The 17821-nt window shown below is 48.8% G+C and overlaps 1 protein-coding gene across 3 annotated transcripts in view; it reads right to left on the bottom strand.

Moving 5' to 3' along the window:
- Nucleotides 1-17821, bottom strand: part of KIF19 (kinesin family member 19) — a 35506-nt gene that overhangs the window by 17118 nt on the left and 567 nt on the right. For all 3 annotated transcript variants that reach the window (XM_038757456.1, XM_038757455.1, XM_038757454.1), the window contains exons 2-5: nucleotides 16817-16856; nucleotides 8397-8477; nucleotides 1770-1880; nucleotides 925-1012 (exon numbers count right to left, since the gene is read on the bottom strand). In XM_038757456.1, coding sequence (XP_038613384.1) covers nucleotides 925-1012; nucleotides 1770-1880; nucleotides 8397-8477; nucleotides 16817-16855 — 319 coding nt within the window. In that variant the 5' untranslated portion in view covers nucleotide 16856. The remainder of the gene's footprint in view (nucleotides 1-924; nucleotides 1013-1769; nucleotides 1881-8396; nucleotides 8478-16816; nucleotides 16857-17821) is intronic.

A 17821-nucleotide genomic window follows, 5' to 3' on the forward strand; every position in this document is an offset into this window, starting at 1 on the left:
ATCTCTTTCTCCCTCTGTTTCCCTCTCCCTTTTTCTGTTTCTCTCTCCACTTCTCTCTGTCTTTATTCCTCTCTCTCCCCTCTTCCCCTTCTCTATTGCCATAATCTCTGTCTCTCTCCTTCTTCCTCTTCCCCCCACCTTCCCCCATCTCCCCCCTTCCTCTCTCTGTTTATCCCTCTCTCTATTTCTTTCTCCCTCTTTCTTCCCCCATGCTCTCTATCTCCCTTCCCCCATCTGTCTGTCTCTCTCTTTCTCCCTCACCATCCAACCGACAATATTTTCCTTCTCTTCATAGCCTTATTGAAGGCACACCTTCTCCAAGAGGCCTTCCCTAACTACGCTCTCCTTTCCTCTTCTCCCACTCCCTTCTGCCTCACCCTGACTTGCTCCCTTTATTCATCCCTCCTCCCATCCCCACAGGACTTATGCCAATATCTTTAATTCATTTATTGATATTAGTATCTGTCTCCCCGTCTAGATTGTAAGCTCACTGTGGAGAGGAAATGAGCCTGTTTATTGTTATATTGTAATAATAATAATAGCAATGGCATTTATTAAGTGCTAACTATGTGCAAAGCACTGTTCTAAGCGCTGAGGAGGTTACCTGGTGATCAGGTTGTCCCATGGAGGGCTCACAGTCTTAATCCCCATTTTACAGATGAGGTAACTGAGGCCCAGAGAAGTTAAGTGACTTGCCCAAAGTCACACAGCTGACAATTGGCAGAGCCGGGATTTGAACCCATGACCTCTGACTCCAAAGCCCATGCTCTTTCCACTGAGCCATGCTGCTTCTCCTTCCTACTGTACTTTCCCAAGTACTTAGTACAGTGCTCCGCACACAGTAAGTGCTCAATAGATGATACTGACTGACTGACTGTCTCCCTTCCAAGGAAGGGGAAGGGGCAGAGGTCTGGGCGGGCTCACCGGTGGGTCCGTAGGCAAAGACAGTGGCATTGTAGCCACAGAGGACTCCTTCTATCAGGCCCTTGGTTGTTGCCCGGTAAACCATCTCCTGCAGGGAAAGCGGGGAGTATGAGGTGAGGACAGAGATCTCCTCCTCCAGTCAAGAAGAGAGATTCACAGCCCCCCTCACTGCTTCCTCCCACCCATCCCTGCCAAAGTAAGGCAGCAAGCACTGCTAGAGACCATGACTGCTGTCTTCTGAGAAGCTGCAAGAAGAGGGGATGGAAGTTGGTCCTGTCTGGAGGGGGTAGACTAGATTGTTATTATTATTATTATTATTATTATGGTACTTGTTAAGCACTTACTACGTGCCAAGCACTGTTCTATACACTGGGGTAGACACAAGTTAATCAGGCTGAACACAGTCCTTGTCCCACTTGGGGCTCACACTCCTAATCCCCATTTTACAGATGAAGGAACTGAAGCACAGAGAAGTGAGACTATCTGCTCAAGGTCATTCATTCATTCATTCAATCATATTTACTGAGCACTTACTATGTGCAGAGCACTGTACTAAGTGCTTGGGAAGTACATATCGGCAACATCTAGAGACGGTTCCCTACCCAACGGGTTCACAGTCTAGAAGCAGAAGCGTGTCGTGTAGCAAAAAGGTGCCAGAGACAGAATTAGAACCCAGGTCCTTCTGACTCCCAGGCCTGTGTTCTATCCACTAGGCCATGCTGCTTCTTTTTTTTTTTTTTCCCCAAGCTTCTGGAACAATGGCTCAGGATGGGAAACTCAACAACCCAATGCAGAGGGGTCAGACTGAGACCATCAGGGACCCAATCCCTGAGATCCTCCCTTACCTGGGTGGCAGTAAAGTCAAAGGCCATGTCAAACAGGTAGGATTTTTCCCGGGAACGGTTGGCTCGAAGGATATCGTCTGGATCTTCCATCGGGTCCATGAGAACCACCATCTGCAGGAACCCCAGAGGTGCAGTCATCAGGGAGATGGCTTTTTTTTTTTCTCCAGTGGTATTCGTTAAGCACTTACTGTGTGCCAGGCACTGTTCTAAGTGCTGGGGTGCATTCAAGCTAATCAAAGTGGACACTTTCCCTGTCCCACATGGGGCTCACAGCCTCAATCCCCATTTTCCGGATGAGGGAACAGAGGCACGGAGAAGTTAAGTGATTTGCCCAAGTCACACAGCAGACAAGGGGTGGAGCCGGAATTAGAACATAGGCCTTTCTGACTCTGTCAGTGGTATTTTATTGAGCACTTACTATGCTCAGAGCACTATACTAAGCACTTGGCAGAATGGAAGTCCCCATAAAGGCTCTTCCTCAGAATGGAGGTTCCCCAGAAGGGATCTTCCCAAATCAATCAACTCATTCATTCATTTAATCATATTTATTGAATGCTTACTGTATGCAGAGCACTGGACTTTCAGGAGGCCCCTTTTGGGAGAAATAGGATTATTTAATGATAACAGAGCTTCCCCATCAGGAGGAATATGTGTTATTCCCCCAGCTCCCACCCACAAAGGCTTCCCACCCGGGAGAAATTTACTTATGCCTTGTTGGCACACGATGGGGCAGCTAGCTACCACCCACAAATCCTTCCCACCCAGGAGGAATCCATTTATGCGTTACACACCCTTGGCAAAGTGCTCCAGGAGCGTGCAGCGGTACACTCACCCAACCCATGGCTCCTCACCTGATGTGGGCAGAGTGGGCATCCCACGCTCTGGGAAGAGGTGACCCGCAGCCGACTGCTGCAAGTCTCCATCTGCTACCCAAAGGTCAGAGGCCGTGGGCATCTATTACCTGTGCTCCTAGGCCATTCCAGCTTCTGGCCTCAGTTTATCCAATCTCCTCCATCTCCCTTCCTCCATACCTAATTTGATTGGCACAGGGGCGAGGGACACCTTCTGTATTCCCAGTTTAGGTTGCGGGGGTGGAATCTCACCCATACTTCTGAGTTTCACCTTGCTGGTTTGGGCAGTCACGAGATAGCATTTGACCTTGAGATGGTGGGGCCCCGGGTTCACCTTGGGACAGCGACCCCGGGTGGCATCAGAATCCAGGATCATTGCTGGCCTTCTCTGATATTTGGTCCCCTGAATCAGGACATTGTTGGCCTTGCCTATCCGATCTCCTCTTAATGAGGGCTTTGTCTGCACTCGCCCCCTTCCTGGGTCCTCAATCTGTCCTCTTCATTGTGTGCCACCACCACGAGCAAGTCTGCCCATTCCTATCGGCCGACAGGAGACAATGGAAAGTCTGTGCAGGCTGCCGGCGCGGAGGCCAGGTGACTGGGAGGGGGTGAGGGTAAGGGAAGCAGTTCTTGACCAGACAGAGGGACAGGAGGCCCTGACCACACTCACATACCCTCCTGCTCATTCAGAGAGCTCAGTACCCCCCGAGACTCCCCTGAGTTAACTGCTCAGTTAATCAATCATTCGATGGGTCCCTTGACCCATCTAAGTTCATTGTGGGGAGGGGACATGTCTACAAACTTTGTGGTATCATAATAAGAAAAATTGTGGTATTTGTTTACTACTTACTATGTGCCGGGCCCTGTTCGAAGCACTGGGATGTATATCGGAAAATTGGGATGGACACAGTCCCTGCCCCATGTGGGGCTAATAGTCTAAATCTCCATTTTACAGGTGAGGTTGCTGAGGCACAGAGAAGTAAAGTGATTTGCCCAAGGTTATACATCAGACAAGTGGTGGATCAGGGATTAGAACCCCTGACCTTCTGACTCCCAAGCCTGTGCTCTATCTAGTAGGTCATCCTGCTTCCCAAGCACTTAGTACAGTGCTCTGCACATAGTAAATGTTCAATAAGTACCATTAATTGATGGATTGGTGTTTATTGAGCACTTACCCTGCAGAGTACTGTTTTATGCATTTGGGAGTGTACAAAACAGTAAGTAGACATGATCCCTGGACTTAAGGAGCTTATAGTCTAGCTGTGGAAACAGAGGGCAAAATAAACTATAGGTAGAGGGTAGTAATCAAGTGCTAAGAAACAAATGTCAGTGCTGAGAGAGCAGGGTGAGAACCTAAGGACTTAGTGGTTATGAATTCAAGTACATAGAGGACACAGAAAGGAAGAATAGGGCGGGGAGGTGATAGATCAGTCATGGAAGACTTCCTGGAAGAGACGTGATTTTTTTAGAATGGCTCTGAGCTGGAAAAAATGGTGGTCCATGGTTGCAAAGTGGAAAGTAGTTCCAGGTTCTGGCTGTGGAGGGAATTTCATGTCAGAGGTACAGCATGACTGTTGATTGGAAGCTGGAGATCGAGTGGAAGGGAAACGAGGAGCATGGCCTAGCAGAAAGATCCCAGGCCTGAGAGTCAGGAGGACCTGGGTTCTAAGCCCCACTGGGCCACTCGTCTGCTGTGAGACCTTGGTCAAGTCACTTCACTTCTCTGTGACTCAGTACCCTCATCTGTAAAATGGGGCTTAAGATTATGAGCCCCAAGTGGGATATTGACCGTGTCCAACCTGATTAGCTCACTCCAACTCTCGGTACAGTGCCTGGCACATAGTCAGCACTTAAAAAATACCCTAAAAAATGGGAACATGTCAGTGGGATGTCCATTGGTGGATTTAGGGTCAAAAGCTTGTTGGTAGATTGTAAGTAAAGTTGATGGCTTAGCCTAATTCCGACCAGAAAACTGCCTCCCCATCCCTGCCCAGCTCCGATTTCAATGCAGATTTTGGCCTTTCCCAAGCCTCTGTCCAAACTGTTGTTGTTTCTTCCCTGGGAAACCTAACACCAGCCCCAGTGCAGGGGGAATGAGGGGGGAGGTCGGGGCCAGGTGCTGGTTGGGACTTAATCAGAGACACCTGGCCAAGTTAGAGATGCGACTCAAAGCGCCCTTGGCCAGCATCTCCTAGGTGAGAAATTTCGAGAGCAAATAGTTCTGACCTGGTCATTATTGTCCTAATCTGTCGGCCCCCAGGACCCACACACGGTGGCCTAGCAGAGGCTCTGCTTGCTTCATCGGGCAAGCGGGGGAAGTCAGACAGGAGGGTGGAAGAGGAAGAGACAGGGGTCACCCAATCCTACTAAATCATGGGCAAACAAAAGGGGATCCAAATACTAATCTTCACCAAGGGATTTCAGGTGTATCTGAGCCTCTGCAAACAACCTCAGAAGGCTCATGACCTGAAACTGAAATCTTGTATCCCCCCAGCGCTTAGCACAGGGCTTGGTGCATAATAAGTGCTTAACAAATACCACAATGATGATGATGATGATTATTTTTACTAGTGGATGGAGCATGGGCCTGAGAATAGAAGGACCTGGGTTCTTATCACAGCTCTGCCACTTATCTGTTGGGTGACTTTGAGCAAGTCATTTAATTTCTTTGGGTCTCAGTTCGCTCATCTGTAAAATGGGGGTTAAGACTGTGAGACCCATGTGGGACAACCTGATTACCTTGTATCTACCCCAGTGCTTAGTTCAGTTCCTGGCACACAGAGTAAGTGCTTGACAAATGTCATAGTTATTATTCTTGTTCCCAGGACAAAAGCTTTGTCCCACTGAGAGTCACACATTACAAACCGATCATGACCAGATTACAGGGGAGAATGTATTGCCAACCAGTACATTGTTGAGAGGGCAACCACTGACTTCTATAGCATCGTTTTCCCAAGAAGACAATAGCTCCCACCAGCCTGAACTGCCTCCAACTAAGCAACAACTTAATCCTATAACTCCAATACTATTTGGTCCAGAAATGATGGCAGCCTGGCCCTTCCTCTCTCCGCTATCTCAGCTTGAGTTTTCCACTCTGTGGGGCCCCCAGGATGGTCTTCTGGGGACCCAGGTGCCCTGAGGCTCCCCTGGAGATCCACATCCACCCACAATGATATTAGGTTATTTGGGCTGGGCATCTGTCCAGTTTTCAACTGGTCTGTTTTACTGCTTGGACACAGTCCCTGTCCCACGTGGCACTCACAGTCTCGAACTCCATTTTTGTGGGTTGCCTGGGTTCCCCTGCCTTAGTCTGTTGTGGACTGCCATTTCTGTAAGATCTCTTGCCATTTTGAGTCAGTCAGTCAATCCTATTGAGTGCGTACTGTGTGCAGAGCACAGTACTACACACCGAGGAGAGTACAATAGAACAAAAACAGACATATTCCCTGCCCACAATGAGTTTACAGTCTAGAGGGGGAGACAGACATTAATATAAATAAATAAATGACAGATATGGACACAAGTGCTGTGAGGCTGGGAGGGGAATGAATAAAGAGAGCAAGTCAAGGTGATGCAGAAGAGAGTGGCTCAGTGGAAAGAGCCCAGGCTTGGGAGTCAGAGGTCATGGGTTCAAATTCCGGCTCTGGCACTTGTCTTCTGAGTGACTTTGGGCAAGTCACTTCACTTCTCTGTGCCTCAGTTACCTCATCTGTAAAATGGGGATGAAGGCTGTGAGCCCCACGTGGGACAACCTGATCACCTCGTATCCTCCCCAGCGCTTAGAACAGTGCTTGGCACATAGAAAGTGCTTAAAATATGCCATCAAAAAAAAAAAGAGTGGGAGAAGAGGGAAGGAGGGCTTAGTCAGGGAAGGCCTCTTGGAGGAGATGTGCCTTCCATAAGGCTTTTGAAGGGTGGGAGAGTGATTATCTATCGGATATGAGGAGGGAGGGCATTCCAGGACAGAGGCAGGATGTGGGTGAGAGGTTGGAGGCCAGATAGACGAGATGGAGGTGCAGTGAGAAGGTTGGCATTAGAACAGCAAAGTGTGCAGGCTGGGATGGAATAGGACAGTAGTGAGGTGACGTAGGTGGTGGCAAGGGGATTGAGTGCTGTGAAGCCAATGGTGAGGAGTTTCTCTTTGATGCGGAGGTGGATGGACAACCACAGGAGGGTCTTCAGAGGTGGGGAAACCTGGACTGAACATTTTTGTAGAAAAATGATCCGGGTAGCAGAGTGAAGTGCAGTGCCTGGAAAATAGTAAGTGCTTAACAGATACTCTTAAAAAAGCAGACAGAAGAAGAAGAACAGGAAACAGGAAAAATCAATTCGCAGCAAGCGCGTAGGAGGCCGGGCTACAAAGAGCTGGTCCTTTCCTTTTCTTGTCATCACCGTCAAGCATCAGTGAATCCAAAGCTACTCGCCCAAATTCTGGCCTGCCCCAGCTTGTACCTTTCCATTGTCTGCTCTCCCCCTACAGCTCCTGGTACCCAGTTCTCCACTCCTTTTCTCTCTCTCCTTCCTTCTTGGAAATGTTGGCCCGTTTCCTATGGAAACCCACTCTCCGTCCACACAGGGCCCAAGTAGCCAGACTAGACAATCACTGCACTGCCAGCTTCCTGGCAGCAGGGATTCTGTCTACTAGCTTCTCTGAGTACGATAGTAGCATGGCTCGGTGGAAAAGGGCACTGGCTTTGGAGTCAGAGGTCATGGGTTCAAATCCCAGCTCTGCCAATTATCAGCTGTGTGACTTTGGGCAAGTCACTTAACTTCTCTGTGCCTCAGTTACCTCATCTGTAAAATGGGGATTAAGACTGTGAGACCCCGTGGGACAACCTGATCACCTTGTAACCTCCCCAGTGCTTAGAACAGTGCTTTGCACATAGTAAGTGCTTAATAAACACCATCATTATTATTATTACTCTCCTGAGTGCACTGCTCTGCCCTAAGCCCCTTCTCTGCTGTGTCACCTTGGGCAAGTCACTTAACTTCTACTTGTACTAAGTGTTTAGAACAGTGCTTTGCACCCAATAAGCACTCAATAAATTTGATTGAATGAATGAACTTCTCTGGGCCTTGGTTACCACAGTTACAAAATGGGGATGAAGACTGTAAACCCCCTGTGGGACATGGACTGTACCCGACCTGCTTAGTTTGTATCTACCTCTGTGTTTAGTCCGGTGCCTGGCACATAGTAAGTATTTAACAAGTACCATTTACAAAAGTAAGTGCTCAATAAATACTATTGATTGCTAGAGAAGCAGTGTGGCTCAGTGGATAGAGCACAGGTCTGGGAGTCAGAAGGACCTGAGTTCTAATCCCTGCTCTGCCACATGCCCGCTGAGTGACCTAGGGCAAGTCACTTCACTTCTCTGGGCCTCAGTTTCCTCATCTGGATTACGACTGTGAGTCCCATGCGGGACAGAGACTGTGCCCAACCTGAGAATCTTGTATCTACCCCAGAGCTTAGTACAGTGCCTGGCACATAGTAAGCGCTTAGCAAATACCATTAAAAAAAAACCCAACCAACCTCCTCCCGGGAAGTAATCATGACTACTAACTCTGTTTGCTCCCTCCTGGGCACTTAGTGCTCAGTTCTACATATGGTAAGTGCTCTGTCAACACTGATTGATTAATTGATTGATTGATGGAGTGTAGCTATGCAGGGTAGGGCCTGTTATGCTACTGGGGAAACTGTTTGCGGTTGCTAGTAACTCAGCTGTGAGCCACTTCCCCCCGGGTGCTGGCCCCCGTCCCTGGACATTGACCCTCATACCTGTTCGTCCACTTTATGGGCGATGAGTGTGGCTCCTTCCTCCAGCTCTGAGGCGCTGATTGGCCGGACCCGGAGAGCCACCTAAACGGAGACAGCCGATCTCTTGTCAGAACACGCAGGAACCGGTGAGGGCGAGGGAAGACAGCGGGCAGAGAGTCTGAAGAGAGCGATCGGGCTGGCACTTCATGGCCAAGGATGGCAGGAAGGGGAGGCAATGATTACCCAGTATCCCTTGCTATTCCTTCTCTGTCCCTTCTCCCAGCCCTCACACTTTGCTCCTCTAATGCCAATCTTCTCGCTGTACCTCCATCTCGTTTTTCTCGCCTCTGACCTCTTGCCCACATCCTGCCTCTGGCCTGGAAGTCTTCCCTCCTCAAATCAGACAATGACTGTCCCATCCTTAAAGCCTTTTCGAAGGCACATGTCCTCCAAGAAACCTTCCCTGACTAAGCCCTCATTTGCTCATCTCCCTCTCCTTTCTCCCTCTCCCTGACTTTCTCCCTTCCTTCATTCCCCCCCAATCCCACAGCGCTTATGTGCATGTCTGTATTTATATTAATGTTCATCTACCCCTCTAGACTGTAAGCTCATTGTGGTTAGGGAATGCGTCTATTATATTGTTATATTTTACGCTCCCAAGCATAGTACAGTGCTCTGCACACAGTAAGCACCAAGTAAACACAGTTGACTGACTGATTTGCTGCCTTTCTACTTCCCTCTCCAGAAAGTCTTTCTCTCCAGGGAACCCCTCATTCCCACCCACCCACTCCTGCCCCCAAGGGTTAAACAGTCAGGGGATGGAGCTGGGTTGGAGAAAACTGCGAATGCAGTCTCCAGGGGAATGAACATTTTGGTTGATCTCTCTAAACCAAAGGGACCAGCTCCTAGCGCAGCTGAGCCCCTGCTCTCTTGTTTTCCTAATAATAATAATAATAATAACAATAGCAATATGACTGAGACGCATCATGGTCTAGTGGAAAATGTAGCATAGCAGCTAGATTCTATTCCTGGCTCCTCCAGTTGTCTGCTGGGTGACCTTAGGCAAGTCACTTAACTTCTCTGCGCCTGTTTCCTCATCTGTAAAATGGGGATTAAGATTGTGACCCCTATATGAGACAGGGAATGTGTCCAACCTCATCGTCTTGTATCAACCCCAGTATTTAGTATTGTGCCTGGCACATAGTAACAAATACCATGAAAATATAATAATAATGAAATTTGTTAAGCACTTACTATATGCCAAGTTTGGATACAGTGCCAGAACAGCTGCAGATGGAGAGTGGGGGGTTCTGCGAGAAATATGTCTACGGAGTCATTCTGGGTCTGATACAACTCGACAGCATAAGACAAGACAATGTGCCATGGACTGTACTAGATGCTGGGGTTGATGGAAGATAATCGGGGGGACAGTCTCTGTCCCATACAGGGCACACAGGCTAGGTAGGAGGGCGAGCAGGTATTTAATTTGTGAGGAAGCGTCTTTTCTCCTCTTTCCTTCTCTTTTCTTCTCCTCTCTTCTCCCATCCCTCCCCACTTCCCTTTTCTGGGCTCCCTGAATCAATAATCAGTAACCATTCAGTCAATCATATTTATTGAGCCCTTTCTGTGTGCACAGCACTGTACTAAACATTTGGAAGAGCAAAATATAACAATTTACAGACACATTCCCTGCCCACAATGAGCTTAAGAGTCTAACCAGTGTCTTCAGTCCATCCTACAAGCAGCTATTTGTTTTACTGGGAGAAGCCTGGGCCTCTTTGGAGGGTCCCCACTTCTTAATAATAATAATGGCATTTATTAAGCGCTTGCTATGTGCAAAGCAATCAATCAATCAATCAATCGTATTTATTGAGCACTTACTATGTGCAAAGCACTGTACTAAGTGCTTGGGAAGTACAAGTTGGCAACATATAGAGACAGTCCCTACCCAACAGTGGGCTCACAGTCTAAAAGACTGTTCTAAGAGCTGGGGAGGTTACAAGGTGATCAGGTTGTCCCACAGGGGGCTCACAGTCTTAATCCCCATTTTACAGATGAGGTAACTGAGGCACAGAGAAGTAAAGTGACTTGCCCAAAGTCACACAGCTGACAATTGGCGGAGCAGTGATTTGAACTCATGACTTCCAGAACTCAGTCAGAACTCCAAAACCCATGCTCTTTCCACTGAGCCACACTGCTTCTCTACTTCTTCTGCCTGGACCCCCAAGCCCTACTCCCCCCCGACCCCCCCAAGCTCCCTGGTAATAACTGTGGTATTTGTTAAGCACTTACTATGTTCCAGGCACTGTACTAAGAACTGGGGTAGATACAAGATAATTGGTTGCCCACAGTTGTTGTCTTACAGTCTTAATCATGCTGCTTGTGAGATGCAACATGGCCTAATGGATAGAGCCCAGACCTGGGCGTCAGAAGGTCATGGGTTCTAATCCCAGCTCTGTCACTTGTCTGCTGTGTGAACTTAGGCAAGTCACTTTATTTCTCTGTGCCTCAGTTACCTCTCCTGCACAATGGGGATTGAGACTGTGAGCCCCACATGGTACAGGGACTGTGTCCAACCCGATTTCCTTGTACCCACCCCAGCACTTAGTAGAGTGCCTGGCACATAGTAAGTGCTTAACAAATATCATTATTGTTGTTTTATTATTATTATTAATTGGCATTTTACAAATGAGGAAACTGAGACACAGAGAAGCTAAGTGACTTGCCTGAAGTCAGTCAATTGTATTTACTGAGGACTTACTGTGTGCAGAGCACTGTCCTAAACGCTTGGGAGAGTACAATACAACACTAAACAGACACATCCCCTGCCCACAACAAGCTCACAGTCTAGAGGGGGAGACAGACACTAATATAAAGAAATAAATTACAGACATGGACGTAAGCACTGTGGGGCTGGGATGGGGAATGAAGGTCTCACAGCAGGCAAGTGGCAGAGCCAGGATTAGAATCCAGTTCCATCTGACGCCCAGGCCCAGGCTTTATCCACTAGGACACACTGCTCCTCAAATCTTGGCTCCCTAATTTTGGTTTTAACCAAGCCCAGGACAGAGAGGGTGCTGCTGGCTGTAGGCCCGGAGGATGGTGGGATACGGAGATGGTGTGAGCGACAGGGGCCACAGGCTCTCTACCTCAACAGGAGCTAGTTCTGATGATGCTAAGACAACAGATATCAGCTCAAAAAGCCCCCAGGGGCCTGGGAGCTCGAGGAAGAGGCCCAGGGGAGCCATCCGTCTGAGTCTCTTTGTCCTAATCAGCTCCAGGCCCAAATTAAGCTTCTTGGCTTCCCCGGGTTTGGCTCCTTTGTCCAAGCCGTGGGGACCAGAATGGAGACAAGTATGCACCTGAGAACAATTCACTGAGGCTGGCTGTTTGCCGGGAACTGGGGAGGGGAAGTTACTCAGTCAAATCACACTTATTGAAGGCTTACTGTGTGTAGAGCACTGTACTAAGCACTTGGGAGAGTGCGATATAAAAATATAACAGACACGTTCGCTGCACACAGCAGAGCTTAAAGTCTAGAGGGCACACACAGGCCAAGTTGTGGCAGCACAGAAGTATTCCCTTAGAGTGGGTTCTGCCCCACACTCCTTTAGCATACATAGCACTAGAGGAGCACCAGGGCCTAATGAAAAGAGCACGGGACTTGCGTTCCAAATCTTGGGTTCTAATCTAATAAGAAACTAAGTGGCATAGTGGAACAAGCATGGGACTGGGAGGAAGAGAACCTGGATTCTAATCTTCGTTCTGCGGCTTGTCAGCTGGGTGGCCTTGGGCAAGTCATCACTTCTTTGTGCCTCAGTTACCTCATCTGTAAAATGGGGATAACTACTGTAAGCCCTGTGTGGGACAGGGACTGTGTCCAACCTCATTATCTTGTATCTACTCCAGTGCTTAGAACACTGCCTGGCACATAGTAAGTGCTTAACAAATACCATAAAAAAAAATTCTGGCTCTACCACTTGCCTATTGTGCGAACTTGGGCTAGTTACTTACCTGCTCGGTGCCTCAGTTTCCTCATTTGTAAAATGGGGATTCAATACCTGTTCTCCCTCTCTCAGACTGTGAGCATTGTGTGCCCCTATCCTGTCTCTACCCCAGTGTTTAGTCCAAAGCTCAGCACACAGGAAGCACTTAACAAATACCTCTATTATTAATAACTCCACCAGATGGTGGGAGAAAGCAGTGAATAATGGCACAAGGTGCAGTGAGTTTAGTGACTGAACCCTCTGCTCCCCAAAACCAAGTGTTGGGGAAATGAAGGTTGTCCACTTGAGGTGGAGTGGTCTGACTTGGTTCTCCTCCCCAGGGGAAGTTTACATCACTTCCTTCAGCTGCGATCTAAACAAGTAGCATGGCATAGTGAATAGGGCATGGGCCTGGGAGTAGAAGGTTGTGGGTTCTAATCCCGGCGCTGCCACTCATCTGCCGTGTGACCGTGAGCAAATCATTTCACTTGTCTGTGCCTCAGTTACCTCATTTGTAAAATGGGGATTGAGACTGTGAGTCCCATGTGGGACAGGAGCTGTGTTCAACCTGATTTGCTTGTATTCCTCCCTCAGCACCCCGTCACCAGTGTTTAGTACAGTGCCTGGCACATGGTAAGTGCTTAGCAAATACCATGATTATTAAGTAGTCTAGTGCTCAGCACAGTTAGCACTCAATAGGTACCATCAATTGATTGATTGATGGAAACCCACTGAGGGGGATATAGCATGGGCCTGGGAAGCAGGAAGTCAAGTGTTCTAATTCCAGCTCTGCCACTCATCGGCTGGGTGAATTTGAGCAAGTCACTTCACTTCTCTGGGTCTCTCACCTGTAAAATGGAGATTAGACACTTTGAGCCCAACGTGGAACAGGGACTGGGTCCAACCTGAATTGCTAGTATCCCTGCCAGAACTTAGTAGAGTGCCTGGCACATAGTAGAAGCAGCGTGGCTCAGTGGAAAGATCACAGGCTTTGGAGTCAGTGGTCATGGGTTTAAATCCCGGCTCTGCCTGTTGTCAGCTGTGTGACTTTGGGCAAGTCACTTAACTTCTCTGTGCCTCAGTTACCTCATCTGTAAACTGGGGATTGATTGTGAGCCCCCCGTGGGACAACCTGATCACTTTGTAACCTCCCCAGCGCTTAGAACAGTGCTTTGCACATAGAAAGTGCTTAATAAATGCCATTCCTATGATTATTATAGTAAGCGCTTAACAAATATCACAAATGTTATGTAGTCCATTGTCCAGCACAGTTAATATCGATTGATGGATTGATGGGGCAGATTCTATTGCAAAGTGTGGCCGTTAGGTATCGCTTCTGTGCTCCAGAAGTCTGGAGTCCATAGTCACTGCAACACTGACCAAACCACCTCCTCCTGACCCGCTCTGGGCACCCCCCTTCTCTCCCCAAAGACCCAGAAGTAGTCAAGACCTCTCGGAGATGTCGCAGGGAAATTACACCCCTGAGCCACCCTCATGCAAAGGTTGGGATGGGAGTCTTGTCTCTCCAGAGATCTCACAGATACCTCTGCTCAGGGGATAGCCAGGCCTTACATCTCTTCTGGGGGCCTCATGATCCACTGGTCTAGAGACAGCAGATGCCACTCGGGGTCAGGGGGAAGGGCGCTTGGGAAGAGGAAGAGGAGGAGGAGGTGGAGGAGGAGCATGAGGAGGAGGGAGAAGAGAAGCAAAGTAGTCTACTGGAAGGAGCAGGGGGCTTGGAAGGTAAAGCATTTGGTTCTAATCCTGGCTCTTCTGAGTGACTTTGGGCAAGTCACTTAACTTCTCTCTGGCTCAGTTCCCTCATCTGTAAAATGGGGATTAAGATTGTAAACCCCATGTGAGACAGGGACTCTATCCAAATTGATAATCTTGTCCTTACCCCATTGTTTAGCACTTAATAAATTCCATTTAAATAAAAAGAGGAGGGAGAAGAGGAGGACATTTCCTCTTCTCCCACTCCCTTCTACACTGCCCTTGCACTTGGATTTCATTCAATCGTATTGATGAGCGTTTACTATGTGCAGAGCAACAATTCGGCAACAGAGACAATCCCTACGCAACAATGGGCTCACAGTCTCCCTTTTCCATTCCTTCCTCAACCCCATGCCACTAATGTCCATATCCATAATTTATTTATTGGTATTAATGTCTGTCTCCCCCTCTAGACTGTAAGCTCATTGTGGGCAGGAGACATGTCTACCAACACTGTTATATTGGACCCTCCCAAGCTCTTAGTACAGTGCTCTGCACACAATAAGTGTTCTATAAATACCACTGATTGATGGTTTGATTTGGGAGGAGGAGCTCGGGGATAAGGCTGAGGAGAAAGGTAGAGGAAGATGGAGGAGAAAGTGTTCAGGGGTACAAGTTTGGGCAGGTGTGAGAGCCAATGCTGTTGATTGTTGGAGGCCTTGGGCAAGTCCCTTCACTTCTCTATGCCTTAGTTGCCTCATCTGTAAAATGGGGATTAAGACTGTGAGCTTGCTTGTATACACCCCAGTGCTTAGTACAGTGCCTGGTACATAGTAAGTGCTTAACAGATACCATAATTATTTTTATTAAAATTAAATGAAGTTGGAGGCAGGACAGACCATCATCATCAATCATCAATCATATTTATTGAGCGCTTACTGTGTGCAGAGCACTGTACTAAGCGCTTGGGAAGTACAAATTGGCAACATATAGAGACAGTCCCTACCCAACAGTGGGCTTGGGGCGAGGCCATAGAGTCACCCGGGTCACTTGTCGCCCTTGGGGTGTTTCTTCTTTGTATAACCAGGAAAAGGTTTGCTTTTCAGAGTTCCTTTGATCTACCTCTTCCCCTCTCACTAAGCCCCTGCCTACATCCAAGCTTGATTTCTATTCCTTTCGGAACGATTTCGTTTGCAAATAGACAGCAGTTTGCGGGGCCGGTAAGGGGCTCTCAATTTTCAGGTTCACTCTTCAATGTCAGGTTCAAAGGATGACAAACCCGCTACTGTCCTGATTAGCTTGTATCTACCCCAGGGCTTAACACGGTGTTTGGCACATCACTCAGTCGGTCAATCAATCGTATTTACTGAGCGCTGTACTAAGCGATTGGGACAGTATGATATAACAATATAACAGCCACATTCCCTGCCCACAGCAATATTATTACTGTAGCTGTTGTTGTTTTTATTATTACACTTGGACCTCAGCTCCGTTGAAATCTTCCCTGGCGAGTAGTCAGACCTCTGGTTTGCCCCTCTGTTTTGGGGGACTTGCTGGGTCGCCCAGTCCATTGCCCTAGGATGTCCACTGGCCAGCCAGGACACTGGACAGGGGCTAGTGGCCAGATAGTCAGCGGGAAGGTCTCGAGGTGGGAAGGGGGGGGGGGGTCTCTCATTCATTCACTCAATCGAATTTATTGAGCGCTTACTGTGCACAGTGCACTGTACTAAGCACTTGGGAACGTACAATACAGCAATAAAAAGAGACAATCCCTGCCCACAACGATCTCACACTCTGGGTGGGAGGGGAGGGTCTCTCTCTTTCTCTCTCTCTCCCCTTCCTCCTTGTGCCAGAGATCTCCAGCCCCACAGGGGGAAAGGAGGAGGGCGATCAATCACAGGGCTTGACACATAGTAAGCACTTAACAAATACTGTCATTATTATTACTATTATTAACCATATTTATTAAGCACTTACTGTGGCTTGGGAAAGGCCAATATAACAACATAAAAGACACATTCCCTACTCACACCGAGTTTACAGTCTAGAGGGGATTAATCCCAGCTCTGCGACCCTCACCTCCTCTTTCCCCCCGGGTTGTAGAGGCTTGAGAAGCAGCATGGCTCAGTGGATAGAGCCCGGGCCTGGGAGTCCGAGGTCGTGGATTCTAATCCCGCCTCCGCCACTTGTCGGCTGTGTGACTTTGGAAAAGCCACTTAACTTCTCTGTGCCTCAGTTTCCTCACCTGTAAAATGGGGATTAAGACTGTGAGCCCCACGTGGGACAACCTGATCACCTTGTACCCCCCCCCCAGCGCTTAGAACAGTGCTTTGCACATAGTAAGTGCTTAACAAATGCCATTACAATTATAATAATAATAACAGTGCTTGGACGCATAGTAAGCGCTTAACAAATGCCATCATTATTATTATTCTTCACTTCTCTGGGCTTCATTTCCCTCTTCTGTAAACTGGGGATTGAGACGGTGAGCCCCACATGGGAAAGGGACTGCGTCCAACCGATTTCCTTGTAACCACCCCAGCGCTTAGTGCATGGCCTGGAACATGGTAAGTGCTTAACAATACCTTGTTATTATTACTATTACTATTATTGTTATTATTTGGTCCCAGAAGGCCTGAATTCCATCCCTGTCCGCCCCGGCCCCTCCGGGGATCTTGGAGGGCAGAGGGAGGTGGGAGGGGGTTGGGGAGGGTGTTCGACCCTGCAGCCCCCCGGACTCACCAGGAGCTGCTGGTCTTTGGAGTCGGCGCTGTCCTTCATGCTGGCGGGGAGCGGAAGGACGGATGGACAGGGACACTTAGCCTCGGACGGCGGGTCCCTTGGTCCCCTGGGCCCACAGCCCCCAGACCCACTGCCCCCGGCAACCTCGCCGGCTGCTGCCTGACAACCCGAAACTAACAACGCGGCCCGGGCCAAGGGCGCACAGAGGGGAGGGGAGGGCAAGGGAGGGGTCTGGGGCGGGGGCTACGGAGGCCCCTCCTTCGTCCCCCTCCTCCTTCTCCTCCCTCTTCACCGACTCCCTCTTCCTTTCTTCCTCCTCCTCCTCTCTCCCTTTCCCTCCTCCTCTTTTCCTTCTCCTCTTTTCCTTCTCCTCTTACCCTTTCTTATTTTCCTGTCTTCCTTCTCCTCTCACTCCTTCTTATTCTCCTCTCTTCCTTCTCTCACCCCTTCTTATTCTCCTCCTCTCACCCCTTCTTATTCTCCTCTCGTCCTTCTCCTCTCTTCCTCTTTCCTCCTCTCTTCCTCTTTCCTCCTCTCTTCCTCTTTCCTCCTCCTTCTCCCACCCTTACTTCTCCTCTTCCTCTCTTCTCCTCTCACCCTTTCTTCTCCTCTTCTCTTCCTCTTTCCTCTCCTCCTCCTCCCTCTCCCCCTTTCCCTCCTACTTCTCTCTCCCTTCCTCTTCTCCACTCTTCCTTCTCTCACTCCCTTCTCATCCTCTTCCTCTATCCCTTTCCCTCCTCCTTCTCTCTCCCTTTCCCTTCTCCACTCTTCCTTCTCCTCTCACTCCATTCTCATCCCCTTCCTCTCTCCCTTTCCCTCCTCCCTCCCTCTCCCTTCTCCACTTTTTTTCTCTTCTCACCCCCTTCTCACCCTCTACCTCTCTTCCTTTCATCTCCTCCTCCCTCCCTCTCCTTCCTCAGCCTTCACTCCTCTTCCCTCCTCTCACTTCTTATCCTCCTCTCTTCCTCTTCTCCTCCTCCCTCCTCCTTCTTCTCCCCTTTTCCC

Source organism: Tachyglossus aculeatus, chromosome 15 (assembly GCF_015852505.1).
Source record: "Tachyglossus aculeatus isolate mTacAcu1 chromosome 15, mTacAcu1.pri, whole genome shotgun sequence".
NCBI classification, from domain to species: Eukaryota; Metazoa; Chordata; class Mammalia; order Monotremata; family Tachyglossidae; genus Tachyglossus; species Tachyglossus aculeatus.